General features: G+C 45.8%; 2 protein-coding genes across 3 annotated transcripts; one reads left to right on the top strand and one right to left on the bottom strand.

Moving 5' to 3' along the window:
- Window positions 1-6,238: 6,238 nt before the first annotated feature.
- LOC123092617 (uncharacterized protein At1g76660) lies at window positions 6,239-10,141 on the top strand. Of its 2 annotated transcripts, none has more exons than XM_044514421.1 (4): window positions 6,239-6,858; window positions 6,996-7,216; window positions 8,231-9,479; window positions 9,609-10,141. In XM_044514421.1, the coding sequence occupies exons 2-4, from the start codon at window positions 7,076-7,078 to the stop codon at window positions 9,875-9,877; spliced, it is 1,659 nt and encodes a 552-aa protein (XP_044370356.1). In that variant the 5' UTR covers window positions 6,239-6,858; window positions 6,996-7,075; the 3' UTR covers window positions 9,878-10,141. The 2 variants fall into 2 exon arrangements, with proteins under 2 accessions (XP_044370356.1, XP_044370354.1); XM_044514419.1 differs by having other exon boundaries at window positions 6,240-6,858; window positions 8,228-9,479.
- Window positions 10,142-10,306: 165 nt separating this feature from the next.
- On the bottom strand, window positions 10,307-11,317 carry LOC123092618 (uncharacterized). Its single transcript, XM_044514422.1, has one exon. It carries the CDS (start codon window positions 11,129-11,131, stop codon window positions 10,598-10,600), a length of 534 nt encoding a protein of 177 aa, XP_044370357.1. The 5' UTR covers window positions 11,132-11,317; the 3' UTR covers window positions 10,307-10,597.
- Window positions 11,318-19,556: the final 8,239 nt, after the last annotated feature.

Below are 19,556 nucleotides of genomic sequence, written 5' to 3'. Positions count from 1 at the left end.
ATCTGGGCCCGCCATTGCTTCTTCATAGTTCGAAGGTTCACCGTTGTCCAACAACATGATTTCTAGGACAGGGTTGCCGACCACTCTGGTGCGGAACGTGTCCTTGTGGACCTACGAAGTTCAGTAGCAACTTGATCCGAAGTACCTTGATCATCATCATTATTTTCCTCTTCAGTTGGTGTAGGCATCACAGGAACATTTTCCTGAGCTGCACTACTATCCCATTCAAGAGGTAGTACTTCATCGAGTTCTACTTTCCTCCCACTTACTTCTTTCGAGAGAAACTCTTTTTCCAGAAAGGATCCATTCTTGGCAACAAAGATCTTTCCCTCGGATCTTAAGTAGAAGGTATACCCAATGGTTTCTTTAGGGTATCCTATGAAGAAACATTTTTCTGACTTGGGTTCGAGCTTTTCAGGTTGAAGTTTCTTGACATAAGCATCGCATCCCCAAACTTTTAGAAACGACAGCTTAGGTTTCTTCCCAAACCATAATTCATATGGTGTCGTCTCAACGGATTTAGACGGTTCCCTATTTAAAGTGAATGTAGCTGTCTCTAGAGCGTATCCCCAAAATGATAGCGGTAAATCGGTAAGAGACATCATAGATCGCACCATATCCAATAGAGTGCGATTACGACGTTCGGACACACCGTTACGCTGAGGTGTTCCAGGCGGCGTGAGTTGTGAAACGATTCCACATTTTCTTAAGTGTGTACCAAATTCGTGACTTAAATATTCTCCTCCACGATCCGATCGTAAGAATTTTATCTTTCGGTCATGTTGATTCTCTACTTCATTCTGAAATTCCTTGAACTATTCAAAGGTCTCAGACTTGTGTTTCATCAAGTAGACATACCCATATCTACTCAAGTCATCAGTGAGAGTGAGAACATAACGATATCCTCCGCGAGCCTCAACGCTCATTGGACCGCACACATCGGTATGTATGATTTCCAACAAGTTGGTTGCTCGCTCCATTGTTCCGGAGAACGGGGTCTTGGTCATTTTTCCCATGAGGCATGGCTCGCACGTGTCAAATGATTCATAATCGAGAGACTCTAAAAGTCCATCAGCATGGAGCTTCTTCATGCGCTTGACACCAATGTGACCAAGGCGGCAGTGCCACAAGTATGTGGGACTATCGTTATCAACTTTACATCTTTTGGTATTCACGCTATGAATATGTGTAACATTACGTTCGAGATTCATTAAGAATAAACCATTGACCATCGGGGCATGACCATAAAACATATCTCTCATATAAATAGAACAACCATTATTCTCGGATTTAAATGAGTAGCCATCTCGTATTAAACGAGATCCAGATACAATGTTCATGCTCAAACTTGGCACTAAATAACAATTATTGAGGTTTAAAACTAATCCCGTAGGTAAATGTAGAGGTAGCGTGCCGACGGCGATCACATCGACCTTGGAACCATTCCCGACGCGCATCATCACCTCGTCCTTCGCCAGTCTCCGCTTATTCCGCAGCTCCTGCTGTGAGTTACAAATGTGAGCAACGGCACCGGTATCAAATACCCAGGAGTTACTACGAGTACTGTTAAGGTACACATCAATTACATGTATACCAAATATACCTTTAGTGTTGCCGGCCTTCTTGTCCGCTAAGTATTTGGGGCAGTTCCGCTTCCAGTGACCCTTCCCTTTGCAATAAAAGCACTCAGTTTCAGGCTTGGGTCCATTCTTTGACTTCTTCCCGGCAACTGGCTTACCGGGCGCGGCAACATCTTTGCCGTCCTTCTTGAAGTTCTTCTTACCCTTGCCCTTCTTGAACTTAGTGGTCTTATTGACCATCAACACTTGATGTTCTTTTTTGATTTCAACCTCTGCTGACTTCAGCATTGAAAATACTTCAGGAATGGTCTTCACCATCCCCTGCATATTGTAGTTCATCACAAAACCCTTGTAGCTTGGTGGGAGCGACTGAAGGATTCTGTCAATGACCGCCTCATCCGGAGGTTAATGTCCAACTGGGACAGGCGGTTGTGCAACCCAGACATTTTGAGTATATGCTCACTGACAGAACTATTTTCCTCCATCTTACAACTATAGAACTTGTCGGATACTTCATATCTCTCGACCCGGGCATGAGCTTGGAAAACTAGTTTTAGTTCCTCGAACATCTCATATGCTCCGTGTTGCTCAAAACGCTTTTGGAGCCCCGGTTCTAAGCTGTAAAGCATGCCACACTGAACGAGGGAGTAATCATCAGCATGAGACTGCCAAGCATTCATAATGTCTTGGTTCTCTAGGACGGGAGCGTCACCTAGCGATACTTCTAGGACATATTGTTTCCTGGCAGCTATGAGGATGATCCTCAGGTTCCGGACCCAGTCCGTATAGTTGCTGCCATCATCTTTCAGCTTGGTTTTCTCTAGGAACGCGTTGAAGTTCATGTTGACATGAGCGTTGGCCATTTGATCTACAAGACATATTTGCAAAGGTTTTAGACTAAGTTCATGATAATTAAGTTCATCTAATCAAATTATTGTAATGAACTCCCACTCAGATTAGACATCCCTCTAGTCATCTAAGTGTTACACGATCCGAGTCGACTAGGCCGTGTCCGATCATCACGTGAGACGGACTAGTCATCATCTGTGAACATCTTCATGTTGATCGTATCTTCCATACGACTCGTGTTCGACCTTTCGGTCTCCGTGTTCCGAGGCCATGTCTGTACATGCTAGGCTCGTCAAGTTAACCCTAAGTGTTTTGCATGTGTAAAACTGTCTTACACCCGTTGTATGTGAACGTAAGGATCTATCACACCCGATCATCACGTGGTGCTTCGAAACGACGAACTTTAGCAACGGTGCACAGTTAGGGGAGAACACTTCTTGAAATTGTTGTAAGGGATCATCTTATTTACTACCGTCGTTCTAAGTAAACAAGATGCATAAACATAATAAACATCACATGCAATTATATAGTAGTGACATGATATGGCCAATATCATATAGCTCCTTCGATCTCCATCTTCGGGGCTCCATGATCATCTTCGTCACTGGCATGACACCATGATCTCCATCATCATGATCTCCATCATTGTGTCTTCATGAAGTTGTCACGCCAACGACTACTTCTACTTCTATGGCTAACGCGTTTAGCAATAAGTAAAGTAATTTACATGGCGTTCTTCAATGACACGCAGGTCATACAAAAAATAAAGACAACTCCTATGGCTCCTGTCGGTTGTCATACTCATCGACATGCAAGTCGTGATTCCTATTACAAGAACATGATCTCATACATCACAATATATCATTCATCATTCATCACAACTTCTGGCCATATCACATCACATGACAATTGCTGCAAAAACAAGTTAGACGTCCTCTAATTGTTGTTGCATCTTTTACGTGGCTGCAATTGGGTTCTAGCAAGAACGTTTTCTTACCTACGAATAACCACAACGTGATTTTGTCAACTTCTATTTATCCTTCATAAGGACCCTTTTCATCGAATCCGCTCCAACTAAAGTGGGAGAGACAGACACCCGCCAGCCACCTTATGCAACTAGTGCATGTCAGTCGGTGGAACCGGTCTCACGTAAGCGTACGTGTAAGGTTGGTCCGGGCCGCTTCATCCCACAATACCGCTGAAGCAAGATAAGACTAGTAGCGGCAAGCAAGTTGACAAGATCTACGCCCACAACAAAATTGTGTTCTACTCGTGCAATAGAGAACTACGCATAGACCTAGCTCATGATGCCACTGTTGGGGAACGTTGCAGAAAATTAAAAATTTTCCTACGGTTTCACCAAGATCCATCTATGAGTTCATCTAAGCAACGAGTCAAGGGAGTGAGTTTGCATCTACATACCACTTGTAGATCGTGTGCGGAAGCGTTCAAGGGAAGGGTGATGATGGAGTCGTACTCGACGTGATTCAGATCACCGATGACCAAGTGCCGAACGGACAGCACCTCCGCGTTCAACACGCGTACGGGACGAACGACGTCTCCTCCGTCTTGATCCAGCAAGGAGGAAGGAGAGGTTGAGGAAGACAGCTCCAACGGCAGCACGACGGCGTGGTGTTGGTGGAGAAGCAGCACTCCGGCAGGGCTTCGCCAAGCTCGTGACGGAGGAGGATAGCTGTTGGGGAGGGGAGGGGCTGCGCCTTGGTTGTGTGTTGCAGCCCTCCCCTCACCCCTCTATTTATAGGGGAAGGGGCAAGGGGGGCCGGCCCCTCTAGATGGGATCTAGAGGGGGGGCGGCAGCCAGGAAGGGGGGACTTGCCCCCCAAGCAAAGGGGGCGCCCCCCTCTAGGGTTCCCCCCCCAACCCTAGCCGCATGGGCCCAAGGGGGGGGGGGCGCCCAGCCCTCCAAGGGCTGGTGCCCTGCCCCACGCGGCCCATGTGGCCCACCAAGAGGGGTGGCCCCTCCCGGTGGACCCCCGGAACCCCTCCGGTGGCCCCGGTACAATACCGATATGCCCCGAAACTTTCCGGTGTCCGCATGACAACTTCCCATATATAAATCTTTACCTCCGGACCCTTTCGGAACTCCTCGTGACGTCCGAGATCTCATCCGGGACTCCGAACAACATTCAGTAATCACATACAAGTCTTCCTAATAACCCTAGCGTCACCGAACCTTAAGTGTGTAGACCCTACGGGTTCGGGAGACACGCAGACATGACCGAGATGGCTCTCCGGTCAATAACCAACAGCGGGATCTGGATACCCATGTTGGCTCCCACATGCTCCTCGATGATGTCATCGGATGAACCACGATGTCGAGGATTCAAGCAACCCCGTATACTATTCCCTTTGTCAATCGGTACGTTACAAGCCCGAGACTCGATCGTCAGCATCCCAATACCTCGTTCAGTCTCGTTACCGGCAAGTCACTTTACTCGTACCGTAATGCATGATCCCGTGACCAAACACTTGGTCACTTTGAGCTCATTATGATGATGCATTACCGAGTGGGCCCAGAGATACCTCTCTGTCATACGGAGTGACAAATCCCAGTCTCGATCCGTGTCAATCCAACAGGCACTTTTGGAGATACATGTAGTGCACCTTTATAGTCACCCAGTTACGTTGTGACGTTTGGTACACCCAAAGCACTCCTACGGTATCGGGAAGTTACACGATCTCATGGTCTAAGGAAGAGATACTTGACATTGAAAAAGCTCTAGCAAAACGAACTACACGATCTTGTGCTATGCTTAGGATTGGGTCTTGTCCATCACTTCATTCTCCTAATGATGTGATCCCGTTGTCAACGACATCTAATGTCCATAGTCAGGAAACATGACTATCTGTTGACCAACGAGCTAGTCAACTAGAGGCTTACTAGGGACGTATTGTGGTCTATGTATTCACACGTGTATTACGATTTCCGGATAATACAATTATAGCATGAATAAAAGACAATTATCATGATCAAGGAAATATAATAATAATGCTTTTATTATTGCCTCTAGGGCATATTTCCAACACTCTCTTCACGTATAAAATCAGTTTTGGGCAATCAATTTGTAGAGCTACTATTAAAGATGCTCTAACACCCGAGAATATGATGCCATCTCTTCCTCACAAAGAAAAGCCCCAATGTGTTAGGGTTTCCTGGCCGCCCGCCGGCACTACCGCCAATCTGCCTAGTCTCGTGTGGCCTGATGGCCATGGAGGCACGGTGGATTCTGGTCCTCGTCGGCAGGAGGGCTCATGTTTCGTCCTTAGGTGTTTTTTTTTTAGTATTTTAAGGTTTATGTCGTGGTCAGGAAAGCGAGGCACTGGAGACTCCCTGAAGATGGAATGATGTTTTGTGTATTTGTCTTCGATGTATCTGTGTAGATCCGCTCTTCATTTGTTTTCGTCATGTGTCTACAGGTTGTATCCTTCCGGTCCATGCTTCGCTTCATTGGCGGTTGCTGTTCTGGTACGTTGATCTTTCGAGGCCTTAGCACGACGACTTACAGATTGTCTACGACAACAGGGTTTGACTGACTCTGACGTGGGAGGGACGATAGCAGCGGCACGTCTTCGTCTCGCTCAATGCTTGTAGTCGTCCTTAAGTGGTTTATGGACATTGATGTAATATTTATTTTGAAGAGAAGTAATTTTTTTTCTCGTGTTCCGTCATGATATTTGATGAATAGTACTCGTAGATTGGAATTTTTAACTCTGAGCACCAGGGAAAGACCAATAATAGCCCGGTCCAAATCATCGAACCGGAAGCGGTTTTATTAGTAGTAGAAGGAAAAAGGAAAGAGAGAAGTCGGCTCTCACTCTCAGCCAGCCCGTGCGCATCCTCTCCCGCGAACTCACCCAGCGCCTGACGACGGCGGACAACGCCGCCCCTCCCGCCGACGACCGCAGACGGCCAGACGACAGCCGAGCCTCCCGCCCTCCGCCGCGCCTCCCCACCGACCTCTCCCATTCGGCACTTCCCTGACCTCTGTCGCTTGCCGGGACTTCACCCAGCTGCGGCCGCCGCCACGCCTCCCCCTTCCGCCGACGCCCGGCCCTGCCCCGAGCTCCGCCCCTCCGTCAGGCCTGTCGTCGTCTGCGGTCCTCCCCGCTGCCTCACCACTCCGCGTGCCCCACAGCGACTTGCCCTCTCAATCCATCCCGTAACTTCCCTCCCCCTCTCCTGACCCCGTCTTATGCTCGGGCCTACTCGAGCTCCAATCCGACCCAATGCGGCCATGAAATCCCTCCTGTAGTCGAGCTCCCTCCGTGCCGTATCTAAGCGTCATCGCCGACGCCGCATACCCCAAACCCTCCACCTCTCACGCGCGTCGCCGTCGTCGCCGTTCCCGTCCTCATCGCGTCGCTGCTGTCCCCACCTCGTCCGCAACCTTGGACCTTGCTTTTTAAGGTATGAGCTTCTAATCATCCAGAAACTACTAAACCTCATACTAACCTCGACAAATTTTGGGCGTGCCGGTTGCCTTCCTGCACACCATGTAGATCCGCACCTGATTTGGATCCTGACTGCTCTTGGTTTCTTTTCAGGTAGGATCCAGGGATCCAAAAGCGAAGTCTCCCCGAGCTACGGAGAATGTGATTGGAAGCAACTACGGTTTCATTCAGAGATGGCCACACCAGGGAGCAGTACTGGGGCTGGCGGCAGCAGCACCAGACCGGCGAATGGCGCAGTTACCGTCAATTCTGCTGCGACGACGGTCGGTTCGGCCAACGCCAGATTCCATTCCCAACAACCACATCAAGACAGGGTATACTCGTGCGCTCTATTACATATGCTTAGCTAGTTGTTTTGTGCTTTTTTGCTTTAGATATGTACATCCATCACTGCATACGAAGTACGAACTGTACTGGACACTAGTTGCTGCAACTTGCAAGGGCATCTTTACCCCAATAATTATGCTTTAGTAGTGGCTGCTTGCTTCATACAGCTTTGCATAATGAGCTGAATTGACTATTCATCTTGGTGTTGGTCCATTCTAAATTGCATGCATTTTGCACTAGTTTGGTAATTTTGTACATACCACATACCTTTTCCTGCTACATCATCACCTGGAGTATCTTGCTCTTTCATTCCTTTCATAGATATTGTATATATCAGTATATAGGTATAGCTGGTCGGTTTTTCTCTATATCCACATTTTGCTTTGAGGTTTGGGAAAAGTAGATTTTACTTTGCAAAGCACTTACTGTACGGTACGGTAGAAGCACAAACTCATTTGGTGTTTTTCATGTTAGGATATTTTTCCTTCTGAAGATTTTTCAGACTTGTGGAATACACGCTGTGATCAGTTAGGATCTTTTTCCTTCTGAAGATTTTCCAGACTCTTGTGAAATATGTGCTGTGATCAGCTAGGATCTTTTTGCTTATGAAGATTTTTCACTTTTTCAGACTCTTGAGAGATACGAGCTGTGATGACTGATAACACAATTTATATGTTCTATGTGCGGCAGCATTTTGCGCTTGTGAATTTTGGTCTAATTTACTTGCATGGTTATTAATGATGCAATGTGTTTTTATTTATTTATGTACATAGTTTAATAGTAATCTGCAGTTTCATCATTGACCTAACTAGTACATTGTGTTTTCAATTCTAAACTTGTTCTTCATTCAGCTGTGGAGTCAATTTTGTGCCTTTTACCAATAACCGGCAGGATGGTTTTTATCTCTGCTTCCAGGAACAACCAAATTCATTTCCTTGCTCCCTAAAAAAATTCATTTACTTGCACTGATACGTTACATGTTTCTCCGTTCTTAACAGCAGAGTAGATGGGCTAGCTGTTTTCCTGGCTTGTCATGTTTTGGATCGCAGAAGGGTGGAAAGCGTATAGTTCCTGCAGCACGTATGCCTGATGGGAATGCATCAACTAACCGTGGAAATGCTCTTCAATCTGGTAGAAATTCCAACCAAAATGGGGCTATGAATTTATCTCTTCTTGCGCCACCATCATCGCCTGCATCCTTCTCGAACTCTGCTCTTCCTTCGACTGCTCAGTCACCTAACCGCTTCCTGTCAATATCTGCAAACTCTCCTGGTGGCCCAACGTCTAATATGTTCGCTGTTGGACCATATGCCAATGAACCTCAGCTTGTCTCACCTCCAACAGCCTTTTCAACTTTCACAACTGAGCCCTCTACAGCACCACTGACCCCTCCTCCTGAACTAGCTCACGCAACCACTCCGTCCTCTCCAGATGTTCCATATGCTCGGTTTCTTTCATCATATACGGGTCTTAAAACTGCTGGCAAGGAGCACAGCATGCATTACTTGTCAACAACATACTCTGGTGGTTTAGGACTCCAGGGATCTTATCCACTTTACCCAGGGAGCCCTTCTAGCAGCCTCATATCGCCTGCCTCAGTAACTCCAAGGACCGGTCTATCCTCACCAATCCCTGAGCAAGATGTTCCTACTGCACACTGGAAGACATCTAGGTCCGTCTGCGACACACCATATTCCATTGCATCGCCCATTCCTGAGCAAGAGGTCCCTACTACACAGTGGAAGACGTCCAGATCTGCTTGTGACACACCGTATTCCAGGACATCGCCATCAAATATTTTTGGACTTGATTCAGCTGCCCCTAGAAACTGTCTCCTGGATAGCAATTTTTTCCGTCCAGAGGCATCTGCTCAGTTCTACCTGGATCAGGCTCAACAGTCATTTCCGTATAATGGTGGGAGGCTTAGTGTCTCAAGGGATAAGCAAGATGCAGATGAGGTTGAAGCATACAGAGCATCATTTGGATTCAGTGCGGATGATATTGTTACAACTCAACATTATGTAGAAATACCAGATGCGCTGGATGATGGGTTCAGCATATCCCCATTTGGAAACAATGCCCCTTCTACTGAGGTGTCCCCATTTATTGATCTGCCTAATGAGGTTCAGGAAGTTGATAAAATGGATAAATCACTCTTCAATGTAAACGAGACCACAAGCCCAAAGAAGTCGCCAGACCAGCTTTCTGGTGGCAGTCCACATAAAGTACTGCACCTGGATATATTCAAAGGTAAATGTCCTGATTTTTCACCCCAGCCATTTTGTTGTATCGTGACTTACCAGAATCATCATTTAGATATCCATGAACTGCTGTGCAGACCAATTGTTCAGTAATTTGAACTATACTTGCATTTTGTAGCCGAAACACAAATGTCTTTCATCAACATCCAGCTAAACTCAGGAACGAAAGCGGGTCATCTGTCTGAGGATGACGCAACCGCGAAAGATTGCCATCCTTTCAGGAAGGCGAGGGATGAAATATCTCTAAAACCCATTGAGGTCAGGAAGAGATCTCCGCCTGGCCAGGCATGCTCAGATGCTGAAATTGAGTACAGAAGGGCGAGGAGTTTGAGAGAAGCCAACGGTGTTCTGTCATGGCGCAGCACACTGTCAAGACAGCTGCAGTAATGGTGCTCTGGCATGCATCAAGTCGAGCCGAGCTGTTAGAAGTAAGCCGTAACCGAAGAGTAGCCTGTACTTCGGGGTAAAAAACGAATGGCATCTACTACTATATATATATCTGGGGATTTATACAGCCAGGTTGCTCTGGGTATGTGATGAACAGCTTGTATTCTACTACTCCCTATTTAAGATCACCATGTTTCTCTTTTGTATGCACTCTCTATTCGTTAGCCCGAGCAATGAAATGAAAGGGTGTGCATGATTACTTTAGATTCTGATGCTAGAAGTCTCATGTTTCTCCCCTGAAATATCTAAAAGTCTGACACTGCAACGACTGGTTAGGCAGTGCGAATTCTGCGTTTTTGGCCTTCGCCCCGTCGACGTTCCTTCTGCAGCCACTGATTCATCTCAAGCTTACAACGAGGGACATTTGGATTCTGCCATTTGCTTTATTGGATCATGTTTTACAATTGAGAATGACCAGTTAATTTAGTCCAGTGACCCAGAGAACCACAACCACGTCTATACATGACCAAGCTAGAATGGAGTAAAACTAGTTGTGCAAGCAAGATCACGACTTCACGAGGAGGGCACGTATGAGGCAGACACACACGGAGAGCACGCACGGAGTGTCCATGCACGTCGCTGGCTTGGGTCGTCGCCGCGGAGCCTTGCGCTGCGCACGCCGACAGCCGGTCGCCTGGTTCAAGTGGTCCTGGATCCTCACTATTGTGCCTGCGCCTGCGGGCTGTGCAGCTCCACCGCGCACTGCGACTTGAAGAGCGGCGCCAGGGACGCCGGCTCCGGGACAGGCGACGGCATCGCCGGGTGCCGCCACCCCCCGCCCCCGTTGGAAGCGGGCGTCGGCGTCGGCATAGCCGGGTGCCGCCACCCGCCGCTGGGCGCGAGCGCCGGCGTCGTGGCCGTCTCGTCTGCCCCGTTGCTGACACCGTGAGCGCCGCGCCGGATCGGGCTCAAGATGCCGTCAGCATCCCCGCCGCTCCTGGTCTCGGCCTGCGCAGCGTCCCTCCTGCTCCCGCCCTGGTCCGCCTCCCACGCCGGCGCCGAGGACGCGACGAGCGGCGACAGGAGCGGTATCGGCGTCCTCCCGTCGCCCCACGCGGCGGGGGAAGGATGGGCCGCGCCAGGGCCGGCCTGCTCAAGCTGCAGCGACGCGGGCGCCTTCTTCTGGAGCCTGCTCGGCGGGCGGTTCTTGCAGCCTAGCACCTCGCCGGTGCCGGGCGACAGCTTCATCTCCATGGATCGGCGCGCGCGTACGTGGACTTGGCTGACCCGCGATCGCGCTCTTCTTCTCTCTCTCTGCAATCTCGTGATGCGCGCATGCGGGGCGCGTGGAGGGTTATAAAAGTGCGGCGCGTGACGAGGGGGCGGCCGGGTTTGGAGGACGCGCGCGCGTGGACGGTGGGGAGGGATCGGTGCGTTTCGGTGGTTCCTTTCCTTCCTTTTAACCTCAACTGCTTCCGATTCTCAGCCGAAGATGTGTGCGGTGCAACGGGTGGCACGGTTTCGGGCTTCCAGTCCATTGTGGATGAGGTATTTCAGCCGTCGGATCGTCTTGAAACGTTGGAAATACCAATAATCTGTTTTTTTACGTGCACCCTATCCCTATGAGCACCTTCGAAATACTGAGCAGTACAACATTTTGCTATTAACGAAGTCACTCGTTACCACAGACGCCTTGTAATCGATGAAAACGTCTTCTCCCACTAAATGAACATCGTCAAAGAGCCTGAAAAAAATCTTTAAAATATGAATGTCAAATCTAGGACTTAAACTATCTGTTGTAATGTTTGTGCTTACGATATAGATAGCGCACGAACATGCTCCAGCTGATTGTATTTGCACGATGGCTTCCCAATCGTTGATCCACTGTAAAAAAAACTAGCCGTGGGCCATGCAAATGTTGTCATTACAACGTGGCGACTTATGTGTGTGCCACGTCATATCAATGATTTGTTTTAAACCTTAAACTCATAGTCAGCTTAAATTGAATCTTGAACTCACAATTTGTAAAATCAATACCCTGAATTAATAGCTTTTGGTTATTATTTATCTTTAATACGTTTTCTAGTGGGGCTTGCATATGTGGACACGATTGGCAAAATCTGTAGCGTTTAGGGTTTATCCTTGCCTACTAAGTTTCTCCGCGAGGGCCCCATCACTCGCTTCGCTGGTTAGCACGACGTACACGGGATAGCTGGATGCGCACACTACAACATGGGCGCACGACCGCATGGCCTTATGGTTGCATACGGGTTTTGTTGCGCACAAGAGGGAACCGTGCGCATGGTGCTAGTCCTACGTCGCTTCACCGTGCACAACGACAATCTCTGGCGGGAGGCACATCACGACAATGACTATGAGGGATGGTGATGGTGTGGTCCTTACTGGCACGTCTGGGATCATCCGACATGACTCTCTACTGTAAAGAGCGCCTCCTTGACACTTCCCTCCTCTGGAAATGGCAGGTCACGTGCCTCAACGACGTCCTTCCTCAGCTGGGCTTCCATGTTGTGCCCGATGGCTTTTATATGCATCTTGCTGACGTAGCAACCCATGTCCTTGACTTCGTTGCTTCTTTCTCGAGGCATTTGCTTGATTCATGGTGAGGGCGAGGTTTTGAATCTTCTACTCGATGAGGAGGAGTTTGGTAAGTATCGAAGCTAGATTCGGTGGATCTCGGGTAGGGGGTCCTGATCTAATAGTCTTGGCTAGATGGTAAGGACACAAGGAACACGGTATTTACACATGATCGGGCCGTCTTGAAGAGGTAGAACCCTACGTATTACTTTGTAGTATTGATTGTGGATGGGGTACAGAGTACAGGTGGTCTACCATGAGATTGGATGTGAATGTGCCTGGGCTCTACATCCCTGGCACCTCGGTTTATATAGACACCGGGGTGCCTAGGGTTTACACATGGTCAACCATATCTAGCGGTAAACGTGCTGAGGACTACTCCTGCATCTTGGGGTGCACGCCAAGTCTCTGGGTTATTCCTTCTCGAAGCTTCTGGATCTGACGAACGAGGCCCACCAGTGACAGGCTTAGTGGTGGTGGGGGGTCCTCGGCCCAACCAAAAGGGCGGGCATCCGACTAGTCAAGCACCCCCTAATACAGGACTCCGTCAATAGCCCCTGAAACAGTCTTCAAGCCGAAGACACTCATCGGTTCTTCCGAACTGCTTCGCCTCTTTGGTCTTTAGTCTTGCAAACTGGTTCAATCTTGCATATATCCCCGACTTGGTCTTGCTTTCTTGGTCGAGGAGTCGCATATCTTGGGCATCCGAGGTGTCCCATGAGTGCTTGGATATAAATAATAGATCCCTCAACAATGAAGCCTTCTCGGTCCAGGATAAAGTTTATGTCAAGTCCAGCCCTGACAATTTGACTGAACCGAGACAACACCACCCCTATCACCGTGTGTGGTTGATACGTCTCCAACGTATCTATAATTTATGAAGTATTCATGCTATATTTATATGAGTTTTGTATGGCTTTGGTGCACTTTTATACTATTTTTATGGACTAACTTATTAATCTAGTGGCTAGTGTCAGTTCTTGTCTTTTTTGCATGTTTTTGGTTTTCCAGAAAATCCATATCAAACAAAGTCTAAACGTGATGAAACTTTTTGATGATTTTTTCTTGAAGGTAAGAGACCCATGAAGCTTCGGGGGAGCACCAGAGGACACACAGGGGACCCCACAAGGCAGGGGGCATTGAAGGAAATATGCCCTAGAGGCAATAATTTATATTTCCTTATATCATGATAAATGTTTATTATTCATGCTAGAATTGTATTAACCAGAAACTTGATACAGTGTGGATACATAGACGAAATACCGTGTCCCTAGTATGCCTCTACTTGACTAGCTCTTTGATCAAAGATGGTTAAGTTTCCTAGCCATGTACATGTGTTGTCATTTGATGAATGGGATCACATCATTAGGAGAATGATGTGATGGACAAGACCCATCCTTTAGCATAGCATAAACAATCATTAGTTTTATTGCTACTGCTTTCTTCATGTCAAATACATATTCCACTTACTATGAGATTATGCAACTCCCGGACACCGAAGGAATACCTTGTGTGCTATCAAACGTCACAACGTAACTGGGTGATTACAAAGATGCTCTACAGGTATCTCCAAAGGTGTTTGTTGGGTTGGCATAGATCGAGATTAGGATTTGTCACCCAAGTATCGGAGAGGTATCTCTAGGCCCTCTCGGTAATGCACATCATATGAAGCCTTGCCAGCAATGTGACTAATGAGTTAGTTGCGTGATGATGCACTATGAAATGAGTAAAGAGACTTGCCGGTAACGAGATTGAACTAAGTATGAAGATATCAATGATCGAATCTCGGGCAAGTAACATACCAATGACAAAGGGAATAACATATGTTGACATAGCGACTCGACTGATAAATATCTTCGTAGAATATGTGGGAACCAATATGAGCATACAGGTTCCGCTATTGGTTATTGACCTGGGAGGTGTCTCGGTCATGTCTACATAGTTCTCGAACCCGTAGGGTCCGCACGCTTAACGTTTGATGACAATATGTATTATATGAGTTATGTGTTTTGGTGACCGAAGGTTGTTCGGAGTCCTGTATGAGATCACGGACATGACGAGGAGTCTCAAAATGGTCGAGAGGTAAATATTGATATATTGGAAAGTGGTATTCGGACACCGGAAGGGTTCCGAAGTGTATCGGGTACATACCGGAGTACTGGAGGGGTTACCGGAACCCCCCGGTGGAAGATATGGGCCATATGGCCATAGGAGGGAGGCTAACCAGCCGACAAGGGGCTGCTGCGCCTCCCACAAGGGAGGAGGCCGAATTGTACTAGGTAAGGGGGCGCCACCCCCCTTTCCTTCTCCTACTCCCTCTCCTTCCCCCCTTCCCCCTCCGATAGAAGGAAGGGGGGGAATAGGACAAGGAGTCCAAGTGGGATTCCACCTCACTTGGCGCGCCCTAGGCCGGCCTCCTCCCCTCTCCCTCCTTTATATACGGGGGTGGGGCACCTCTAGGCACATCAATTGTCTTTGCTGTGTGCGGTGCCCCTCTCCACCGTTTACTCCTCCGGTCATATTGTCGTAGTGCTTAGGCGAAGCCCTGCGCAGATCACATCACCATTACCGTCACCACGCCATCGTGCTGACGGAACTCATCAACTCCTTCATACTTCTACTGGATCAAGAGTTTGAGGGACGTCATCGGGCTGAACGTGTGCAGAACTCGGAGGTGTCGTACATTCGGTACTTGATCGGTTGATTTGAGAAGACGTTCGACTACATCGACCGCGTTAAGTTAACGCTTCCGCTTTCGGTCTACGAGGGTACGTGGACACACTCTCCCCTTCTCGTTGCTATGCATCTCCTAGATAGATCTTGCGTGAGCGTAGGATTTTTTTTGAAATTGCATTATACGTTTCCCTATAGGCGCGCCCTCCCCTTGTGGCCCCCTGTGGCACCTCCTAGCGTGATTCCAATGCTGAAAAATCCTATATATTCAGAAACCCCCAAAAGTTAACCTAGATGAGTTTTTCCGCCGCCGCCAGCCTCTGTTCTGAAGTGATCTCATCTAGAGCCCTTTTTCGGCACTCTGCCGGAGGGGGAAGCCATCACCGGAGGCCATATTCATCATCCCCGTTTCCTCCATGACGAGGGAGTAGTTCACCCCTGGGGCTGAGGGTATGTACTAGTAGCTATGTGTTTGATCTCTCTCCCCCCCCTCTCTCGTGATCTTGATAGGGAACGACCTTGATGTACCATGAGCTTTGTTAATATAGATGAATCATATGGTGCTATTCCCTCTCTATCTTTGTTGTGATGAATTGAATCTTACTCTCTGAAGTTTCGCATGTTGGATTGAATGCTGATCATTTGATGTATGTCTTGCTTGTGGATACCCATGGTGACAATGGGGTAATTCATTGATATCAGTTGGCATCTGTCTTGGTAATCAACTTGTGGATTCCTGTGATGACATTGGGTTAATCTAGGCATAATGGTTGATGTACGTTTTCATCCTACTTTCTCCGAGAGGAACTTTGGAGTGATTCTTTATCGCACATTGAGGGATGGTTATATTGCAATACCGTTTGTGCTCACTTTTATCACTTGCTACCTTCTTTTTTTTCAGATTACAAAAACTTATATGTACTATCCATACTACATTTGTATCACCATCTCTTCGCCGAACTAGTGCACCTATATAATTTACCATTGCATTAAGTGTGTTGGGGACACAATAGATTTCTTGTATTTGATTGTAGGGTTGTTTGAGCGGGACCACCTTCATCCTACACTTCTCATGGATTGATAAACCTTAGGTCATCTGCTTGATGGAAATTTGTTGCTGTCCTACAAAACTCTGTGCTTGGAGGCCCAACAAAATCTACAAGAATAAAGTTGCGTAGTAGACATCAAGCTATTTCTGGCGCCATTGCCGGGGAGGTGAGCGCTTGAAGGTATCTCCTTTAGATCTTGCAATTGAATTTTTTAGTGTCTTTTTTTTCACTAGTTTTGTTTATAAAAGAAAACTATAAAAAATGGAAGTGAAGGTGCATCAAATTATTTTCCTTTATGGCGTCTTTCTTGAAAATATGAATTCTGCTAATTGCTATGATGTGTTAAAAGAAGAATTTAACACAATGTTTGGTGTCAATGTTAAGCATGATTGCAATGATATTAGTATGAATTCTTTGAATATCCATGATGTGGATGATATGCAAAGCCATAAGCTTGGGGATGCTATGCTTGATGAAGATGCAAATTTTAGTCCCCCTACTTTTGATGAGCAAATTTATTACGATGATAGCATGCCTCCTATTTAAGATGATTATAATAATGATCAAAGTGGGTTTGGAAGAGTGTCAACTTTATGTAATAATGAATCCACTATTTTTTGGAGGGTGTTGAATCTTATTGGAATAATGATAAAAATGGATTTTGAAGAGGTCATGACTTCATTTAATATTGAATCCACTTCTTTGGAAGATGTTTCAATTGATTTTCATGAGAACAAAGTTGTTATCTATGATGATTATTGTGATGACACTTATGATATAATGAATAATGATAACCATGAAACTTGTCATCATGATTTTAATGCTCAAATTGATTATATCAATCAAGTGTCACATGATAGTTATTTCACTGAATTTGCTCCCACCACTATTAGGGATGAGAAGAAATTTGCTTATGTGGAGAGTAATACAATTTTTATGCATGTGGATCATGAAAAGAATGCTTTATGTTATAGTTAGATTGCTGAATTTATTCATGATGCTACTGAAAATTATTATGAGAGGGAAACATATGATTATATATATTTCAAGAATGCAAGTTTCCTCTTTATGTGTTGAGAATTTTGAATTTACACTTGTTTGTCTTCCTATGCTAGTTGGTTCTTACTTCAATAAATTGTTTGTTTACAAAATTCCTATGCATATAAAGTGGTTAGGCTTAATTGTCTTTGCTATATATGCTTCATGGTGCTTTCTTGTGTGTTTCAATTCCTACTTTTATGTGAACATCATTGAAATTATTAAAGCCTAGCTAAAACGCATTGAAGAAAAGTGCTTGATTGGGATACAACCCAATAATTATCCCTATTGTTTTGTGTTTTTACATGATTAAACTACTATAGTAATCATGTTTTATATTTTTTCTGTCGATAAAGTGTCAAGTAAAGCCTTTAGGATGATTTGGAGGACTGTTGAATTGATCCTGTGCAGAAACAAAAAAAATTGCGTTCATTGTTAGAATTGTTATTTTGTATCGGAACATGATCAACTTCTGAATTTCTTACAAAGTATTGGGATACAATTTTTTACATTGCTCTAAGTTTTCAGAATTTTCGGAGTTATAGAAGTATGTATAATAATTCATCGTTTACAGACTATCCGTTTTTGATAGATTGTCTTTTTATTGCATAGTTTGCTTGTTTTAGTGTTTCTGTAGCTTATATTGTGTGATATAAATTGTGTAAATGATGAATACAGTAGGCATTATGTGAGAAAAACTGCTTTATTTTTATTATATTAACGCATCTCATGAAGTTCCGTTAAGTTTTGTGTGATTGAGTTTTTAAGTTTTGGGTGAGATACCAATATGAGGAGAATAAGGAGCGGCAAGCGCCTAAGCTTGGGGATGCCTAGTGGGAAACGTAGTAGAAAACAAATAAAATTACCCTACGATCACCTAGGAACAATATGAAGATGCATAAAAGGTTTGGATCATGACCATAACCAACCGTAGAGTGAAGCGAAAGTAGACAAGTCAGTGTAGATCATACTTGGAGCCCCTCGAACTATAGATGCATGATCCCACGACCGCCCATGAACAGTCCCATCTACTTGGTTGCAAGCGTACGACCTTCACGATCCAGTAGCGCTTCACCGTACAGAGCTAATCGTCGCTGAAGAATTAGAGGGAGGAGATTAGAACCACACTAGGCTTCTAATTATGAGGATTAGAGAATCTAGGTCAAGCTCTAATTGATCAACTAGGATAAACTAGACTATAACTAGAACTAGAGAAGGCTCCAAAACTTATGTGTTCAAATGTGTGTAGATCCTCTAGTATATATATAGGTTGGAGGGGAGAGAGGGGCGCCACACAAGGAGGGAAGGAGTCCCTCCTTGGTAGGGTGTGCAAAACCGAACCGGAAACCAAAAACCAAACTAAACCAAAATTTCAGTTTTTTTGGTTTTCAGTTTCAGTTTTGAAATTTAGAAACCATTTGACCATCAGTTTTTCGGTTAAAAAACAAAAACTATTCAATTAAAACGAATTAATGGAAGTTGGAAAAAAGTATGCCGACAAAGACCAATAGGGAGAAGCGTAGAGTTGTGTGCTTTCGTTAGCTGCAATGCCCGTCCATTATATAGCCAGCTAGCCGGCTACGTGCTGCCTCAACTGACAAGGTGGGACTATTCTCACAGGAACTCAGCACACCAAAACGGCAGTAGAAATTTTGATGTGTTGGACTTGTGGACTGAAGCTTGAGTGGGCTTGATAATTTATGGGCTAGCTCCTGGGTTCATTCAGTTCTATGCATGTGGGCTTGCTTTTGCGATGAGACATGGGCTCTTACATGTCAATTCAGTTTTGCCTAAAAAATCATCAAATCAGGACTTATTTTTTTGTGAGAAATTCAAGTCTTAGCACAATTATGCATGTAAGCGATCGTATGCACTACAATAATCAGATCTGTGAGCTTGAAAAGAAACCGACTGTCTTTACTCTTAATGGCTTAACACTGGTATGCATGTAGGATATCTTTAGCTCTACATGCACGTACGTCCCAGATGGTAATACTAGCTTAGTACCATTATTTGGAGCCAATACCGATTTTCTTTTGAGATAAAATTATATGTAATTTGAAAATTTGCGTCAACTTTGGTTATTTTGGTTATTACCGAAACGAAACCGAAACAAAATGGTTATTACCAAAATTGAAATGTATTTTGTATAAAACCATATAAACCAAAGTATAAAAACTGTATAAAACCCAAAACCGTATAAACAAAACCGAAAAAACCAAATGCACACCCTGACTCCTTGGTGCGCCGGACCCTCCCCCACTCCAATTATGCCTCCCCTCCAACAAAGGGGGCGCCTTCCCTTCTTGGACCTTGGAGGCCCA

Source organism: Triticum aestivum, chromosome 4B (genome assembly GCF_018294505.1).
Source record: "Triticum aestivum cultivar Chinese Spring chromosome 4B, IWGSC CS RefSeq v2.1, whole genome shotgun sequence".
NCBI classification, from domain to species: Eukaryota; Viridiplantae; Streptophyta; class Magnoliopsida; order Poales; family Poaceae; genus Triticum; species Triticum aestivum.
The sequence above is the reverse complement of the archived record's forward strand: the minus strand, read 5'-3'. Positions and strand labels throughout refer to the sequence as shown.

Excerpts from the sequence above, each read along its gene's own strand:
- LOC123092618 (XM_044514422.1), bottom strand. The coding sequence starts at position 11,131 with ATGGAGATGAAGCTGTCGCCCGGCACCGGCGAGGTGCTAGGCTGCAAG.
- LOC123092617 (XM_044514419.1), top strand. The coding sequence starts at position 7,076 with ATGGCCACACCAGGGAGCAGTACTGGGGCTGGCGGCAGCAGCACCAGA. Across the intron at positions 7,217-8,227 it reads AACAACCACATCAAGACAGG|CAGAGTAGATGGGCTAGCTG; the intron begins GTATACTCGTGC and ends CGTTCTTAACAG. Across the intron at positions 9,480-9,608 it reads GCACCTGGATATATTCAAAG|CCGAAACACAAATGTCTTTC; the intron begins GTAAATGTCCTG and ends TGCATTTTGTAG.